We start from the raw sequence: 6,646 nt of genomic DNA on the forward strand, positions 1-6,646 counted from the left end.
GATATTAACCCTTCGTGGAATGGATGAGCGTGGGGTCCCTGCGGATTACTGCCAGAGCCTAATAAAGACGAAAATTTATTATAAAAATGAAAATGAGTTTTGTTGTAATGAAGAAATCTGCTGGTGGTCAGATACAAGGTTTGAGGGGCTTATTATTGGAATGTTAATGAGATTCTTTTCCCCCGATGAATGAATTGTTTCCTTTGTTATATGAAGGTATTTACTATCAGAGTTCTCTGCTTTGGAATCGCATTATCCCACCGTGCCAGTTGGGCCATCTGGAAGCGACGTTAGGCGAGGACTTATTCCCATTATAAGCCGTCGTTTACCAAATGGACTTTGTCTGTGATGGGAAGCGGCCCAGCATGCCGTGCACTCCGCCGAGCCCTTTCTGGCCAAAGTCACATCAGAGCGCCATCCGCCTGCCAGCAGCGGTCGCAGATTGTAGGACAATGCGGATAAATTCCCACCTGTCAGGAAGTTTTTGCCTGGAATTTGTTAACCACAAATGTTACAATGCGACCACAGGTAAAATATGGAGTGTAGATCTGTCCTCCCATTGGTCAGTTACAGGGCCACATCTAGAATATTGGGTGCAGCTTGGGGCATGAAGGGAATTCTGAGAGGGTACAAAGATGGCGCTTCTCAGGAAAAGAAAGTAGACTGGGCCTGCTGTCCTCATTATGATCTCCCACCATCCCTGTGCTGAGTTCCTGAGCCTGTACCCCTGCTGCGCCCATTAAAAAGACCTCCCCCCCTGCTCTCAGTTGCACCCAGACAGTGAAATGAAGAATCTCATTGGCTTTTTCCCCAGGCTCCTCTGATCATCGTCATCCCTTCTGATCTTTGCACAGATGCACCGTCAGATATTCTGAAATGATTGGCCTGTGTTGCCCCTTTTGTATTCAGAATGATAGATAAATACGATGATGCATTGTGATGCTGTGTGGAATTTCCCGAATGTAATGCGTGCAATTAATTTTGTCTTTCAGGCATCCGAATGGAGTTCAGATGAAGACACCCGCCGGTCCTGTCAGAGTAAAGGGAAGTCAGAGGTAAGATGGTGTCACCAGTGAATGTGCTCTGCATGTTGCATGGTTTTTGTTGGCTGCAGGATGCGGTGCCTTAGCAGCCGTTCTCAACCAAGGCTCCTCAGGGGTAGAAAGATTGAGAAAAGCTGCCATAGGGGAACCTTGAAAAGATTGAGGTGCCCCAGATTAAACTAATTTAAGGGAAGGGATGGATGCCCCCTACTAGTATGGTCAGTGGGTGGTTGGGTGGCATTGAGACGCCTTGGCCACATTGCAGGGTCAGTTTTATGAAGGGGTTCTGTATGCTTACGTCAGTTTAGCTGAACCCAACAGAACCCCCTTGGCTTTCAAGTATTGACCCTGAAGGGTCATCTGCAACTCTCCTTATCATTGGCCGGCTCCCTCGCTGGTCATGTTGGTGTCACATCCTCTCCATAGGTCAATAAGCACCAAGTGTATCTGAAGGAGCCAACATGGCCGACTGTGCCACCCCCTGACAATGACACCCTTATACTCCTTTACCAAGTCTCAGCCAAGCTTCACCCCCTAGGAGCTCAGCAAGCCAATCACTGATTAGCCTTATTGTTAAATGTCTGTAGGTGGGGCAGTGACACAGAAACCACAAATCACAGCAGAGAAATGGGGGGGTCGTCCAATAATAATAATCAATATTTAAAGGGGTGAAGCATCTCCTCTGTGAACATCTGGGTATCTCACTGTTGGGACGGAGTTTCCATTTTATTTGTCTCTAGAAATTATTTGTGCCTGCAGTCTAGAGCTTACGATACGTCTGTGCATTTCATAAAGGGGGTGCTCTTGCTTTTCAGCATTTTTGCAGCATCTGAGAGGTTATTAGGCAGTTCTGGAAAGTTTGGGCAAGTGACAATTTGGGGCCCCTCAGCGGCTCTTATCAGATAATTTCCTTCCAAGCTGCAGGGCGAGTTTACCGATAAGAGATCCATCATCTGAGACATGTTGCACAGCAGCAGTACGCCCGGTGAAGTTGCGGTTATATTGTTCCATGGCGGCGATGGATCAGCCTTTTTTTTCCCCTGAGCTGGGAAACAGCCAGTTCCTGGACGGCAGCCACAGAGCTGTTTGGAGATTTAATTGCAGACAAGAGCAACTGTTGCATAAAACACTTTAATAATCGTGTTGCTGTGGTGAAGGGCCCCCGCTGTGGCAGGCGAGATGCTACGTCGGGTTCAGGTGGGATTCTGCATAATACATCACCTCTGCTGTCACCTGGGGGACCGGTGGGGAAGAAATAAAAATCAGCTGTTGGAGATCCATTAATGATTGCTGGCTAATCGGCTCCAAGTGACAAAACAATGATGACGGAGAAAACTGCGCAACAGGTGACAACAGACAGAGCTGCGGACGCTGTTCAGCAAATGCAGCAGTTTTGCTGAAGTTAAAGAGTTCTCACTGCGCACCTTAACTCCTAAATGACATTGCGGTGTAGAAATGCTCTCAGTTTCCTATCAAAGCTGCACTGCATTCAAAATAAATTTGCACATCAGTGCATGTCAACATGCGTGTGTTTAGTATGCAAAAAACTTTCATTATTCATAAGGGCAGCCAGGGTTAGCTGGGGTTTGGGTGGCACTTGCATGGAGTGCCGGATGAGTGAATGTGTGCATTATTATTCATGTCCTAGGACTAATTTAAGATGAGTTTGCATATTCAGACGAGTTAATTGCTGCATGGGCTCTTTTCCTGGTGACCCAAAATAGGGTATTCTCCTGCATATATTTATGTCATAGACAGAAACACATTGGGTGTATTGGAAGAAGGTTATTGGCTTGTGCTCAGCCAATCCACATCACCCATCATGCTGAGGGTATCACATGATGAAAACTTCAGAGCGCCACCTTGTGATGATGGCTGGTCTTGCTACAACACAAGGATAAAAGGGCAGAAGAGTAGAGTTTGATGGGGGGTTGGTAGAAGTTGCCCCCTCCCTTTTCACTTTCTGATATATTGTGGGCAGAACACCATGCAGGTGTAGGTCTATGTACAGTAACATTGGGGTTATGGCTCCTCTGCACAGCTCTCCTTTATCTCCCTCTCCACGGATTTGTAAGCAGCCACCATGTTTCTTATCAGAGAGTGCGCAGCTCTGGAAGTAACATCAGAGGCCAGCGTAGCAGTAATTAATTGTTCTGCTTCATTGCTGTTTCAGTATCAGTGGAGCGGATAATTGTGCGGCGCTCCTGCATGTGTCACGCTTTAGATAGGTTATAAAAATAATGCACACCTTGCGTCAGGTGACAACTCCCTGCAGCCGCTAAGATTATAATGACATTGTTTATGAGGAAAATCTGATGGTGACCTAGAAATGAGGCGATTCCACTGGACAGGCGGTATTGATCCGTTACCTGATTGGATCACACATCTGCGGACACCCCTGAGGTGACTTATTTGTCCTCCAGTGATGTCTGCCCCCTCCCAGCCATTATACACATTGCAGCTTCATCAGTGTGGGGATCAGGACGAATGTATCACTAGAGATTAGCTGTATTGCTGGGGCTGTTCATTGCTTTGCCCCATTTTGCACCCAGCGTAGCAGAAATGCAGAATAGGTATTTAGAAAAATGCAACCGATTCTTTTTAGAAAGCGATTCAGTGCTGGAGATCAGAATAAAAGGTACATTTTAAGGGTTCAACGTACATCTTAGGGTGATCATGTTAACTGGAATCTGGCAGATGTCAGTTTCACAATCCCTGGATTGTATTTGGCATTCACCACAGCAGAGCTCAGATTGGAAGAGGGAGAAGCAGCACAAAGAGCTAATCAGATGCCGTGCCACACCAATAGGGAGCATGCTGATAGGGGGAAAGAGACAGAGGTGAGTTTAGCAGTCTCCCACTTATCTGGGGGAGGAGGATGATTGGTCAAAACTTGCATGAAAAAATCATTTACATTTTTTTGTTGAAAGCCTTCGATCTGTGTACTTACCCCACCTGGTGAATCCTGTGCTGTCTTGGCTCGATCTTGCACCTGATATCTTCCTTCACATGTAAGTAAACGAGCGTTGTTGCATGCGTGAGATCGAACGTTTATTTCTTTACATTTGAAGAAAGTCCATGATGATGCAGCACCCAATGTGCAGCTCCTGGAATACATGGCGCATGATTACTCAGGCGCTAAAGGCAGAAAGAGTAGAAAATGGAAGAAAAAGTCAAAGTGATTATAAAACACAATGAGCTGATTTATTATAACTTTCCAAGACTGTCATGGGAAAACCTGGGTGATCCAGCAAGCCTGGATTGGAAAGTCTTATTTGTTAGCAAATGTTTCAATCCTGGACCAGACCCTTTTCAGGTTTTCTGGATCACCCAGGTTCTCCCATGATAGTTTTTCCTCTCCAGTTTTAATAAATCAGCTCATTGTTTTCATTATGTGAAAGAGAAAGTGACCCCTGAATGGAGCTCTGATGACCGGACACTTTGATTGCAGCGGAGAAACCGAGGATCGCTTTGGATGCCCCCCAGCAATGTGTGACACAGTTTGCCTGGTTTACGATTCCCCAATCTCGATGAATGTATCTGCTGGTTTGGTTGCATTGTATCGCACATTCATCCAGTGAAATCGGGGGAACTCTGGCTCTCCATTCAATCTTTTCACCATTGTTAGAATTATATCACATTACAAAGCGCATTCCCTTTGTCAGACTGGGATATCGTGCGATGTGGATTAGTCACTCCTCCGGATATATTTAGTGGTTGGCCTCTGTGGTGTCAGCGGCCGATTTACACTTAATAATAATATTAATGATGGCTTCCTTCATCACAGCCTCCCCTCCCCCATACTTAGTCATCCTATTTCCGAATAAGAATGTGGGAAGATATTGGAGAGGGGAATGTGAGATTAATAACACTGATCACACTGACAATAAAATTACTGGGAATCAAACAAAACCCACTGGGGCGGGGGTGGATGGGGGATTGGTCTATAGGACAGCCAGGGGCCGTATTATTCTGGGGCACAGAAGCCTCCAAGTCTGAATCATTTCCATGTAAAGGAAATTAATTGAAGAGCTGAAATCTAAACAATGATTTAGGAAACAATTGTGTCAAGAAATACAAAGAGGAACCAACAAGATTATGGTGAAAGTCTGGTAAATATCCAACTGGAGATACCTTCATTTACTTTTCTTACCACAAGGTTGGTGGCACCATGTTTAAAGTTACAATGGTGGTGTCACCCCTGCATATTCTATAACTTATATCTGGAGAACAGTGTTGTCCCTCCTGTATATTGGGGTGGTGTCCCCCACATATTGTGGTTATGTCCGCCCTGTATATTGGGGTTGTGCTCCCCCCTGTATACTGGAATGATGTCCCCCTGTACATTGGCGTGGTGCCTCCCCTGTATATTAGGGTGGTGCCCCCCTGTATATTGGAATGGTGTCCCCCTGTATATTGGGATGGTGTTTCCCCTGTATTTTGGGATGGTGTTTCCCCTGTATTTTGGGTTTGTGTCCCTCCCTGTATATTGGAATGGTGTTCCCCTGTATATTGGGGTGGTGTCCCCCTGTATATTGGGGTGGTGTTTCCCCTGTATATTGGGGTGGTGTCCCCCTGTATATTGGGGTGGTGTTTCCCCTGTATTTTCGGGCGGTGTCCCCCTGTATATTGGAGTGGTGTTTCCCCTGTATATTGGGGTGGTGTCCCCGTATCTGGTTAGTATTTTCTGCGTGTCTTCAGTCCCTACTGTTGACGTTTCCTTACACAAAGCTTCTCTCAGACTCAGGCCCGGGGCCCCGCACTCCTTTCATCTTCCTCCGCTCTATATATGGCGCACACATGCTATAAACACATCTGATTCCTACCAGACACTTGATTGGGGAGGTGAATGTATTCCTGACACATCAATGGGGGAATATAAATCACCCCGGAGCAGGGAACCAATATCATTATTATTCTTAATTCTTATAGCAGCAACATATACCACAGCGCAGTACGATAGGGGCAGCAGAGAGCAAACCTGTATCATAGACAATACAAACTATGACACCGCTGATGCAGAATGTGAGATTTGGTTGCACTGTATGGGAGTGTTGTGAGATTCCTCTGACATTTGTGCTCTGTTTCGCCCCCTGCAGGAGGAATGCCAGAACTACATCCGGGTCCTGATTGTGACGGGGAAGAGAGTATTCACCTGCGGGACCAACGCCTTCTCACCGGTGTGCACCAGTCGCCAGGTATGGGTATGGTGCCAATTTCATATCATGAGGAGGAAGAAGAAATGCCTCTTACACATCCAAAGCATTGTTATATGGGGATCATCACCTCACCAAATCACAGCGTTTTTAATCAGAGAGAGGCGGACTAACAGCAACCAGCAAAACCACCATCATGGGGACTCTTTGTATTAGGGGTCACCCAGACTTCATAGCTCACAGTTTAGTAGATAAAGAATGGCCCCTAGCATTCATTTCCACCTGTAGGGGGGACCATTGGTGAGATTCCTGCACTGAGTTCCCAGGTCTGTACATCTGCTGTGCCCATTATGAGGGGCTCCCTCCATCCCTGCTGGTTTTATATATTTCATATTATAAATCCGGCAGGATCCAAAACACAGAAAGGTGGAGGGGGACAACAAACAA

At 46.2% G+C, this 6,646-nt stretch overlaps 1 protein-coding gene across 2 annotated transcripts in view; it reads left to right on the forward strand.

Moving 5' to 3' along the window:
• The window catches only part of SEMA5B (semaphorin 5B), a 165,890-nt gene that overhangs the window by 104,413 nt on the left and 54,831 nt on the right, over positions 1 to 6,646 (forward strand). For both annotated transcript variants that reach the window (XM_072417908.1, XM_072417909.1), the window contains exons 6-7: positions 993 to 1,055; positions 6,143 to 6,241. In XM_072417908.1, coding sequence (XP_072274009.1) covers positions 993 to 1,055; positions 6,143 to 6,241 — 162 coding nt within the window. The remainder of the gene's footprint in view (positions 1 to 992; positions 1,056 to 6,142; positions 6,242 to 6,646) is intronic.

This window comes from Pyxicephalus adspersus, chromosome 7 (genome assembly GCF_032062135.1).
Source record: "Pyxicephalus adspersus chromosome 7, UCB_Pads_2.0, whole genome shotgun sequence".
Taxonomy (NCBI): Eukaryota; Metazoa; Chordata; class Amphibia; order Anura; family Pyxicephalidae; genus Pyxicephalus; species Pyxicephalus adspersus.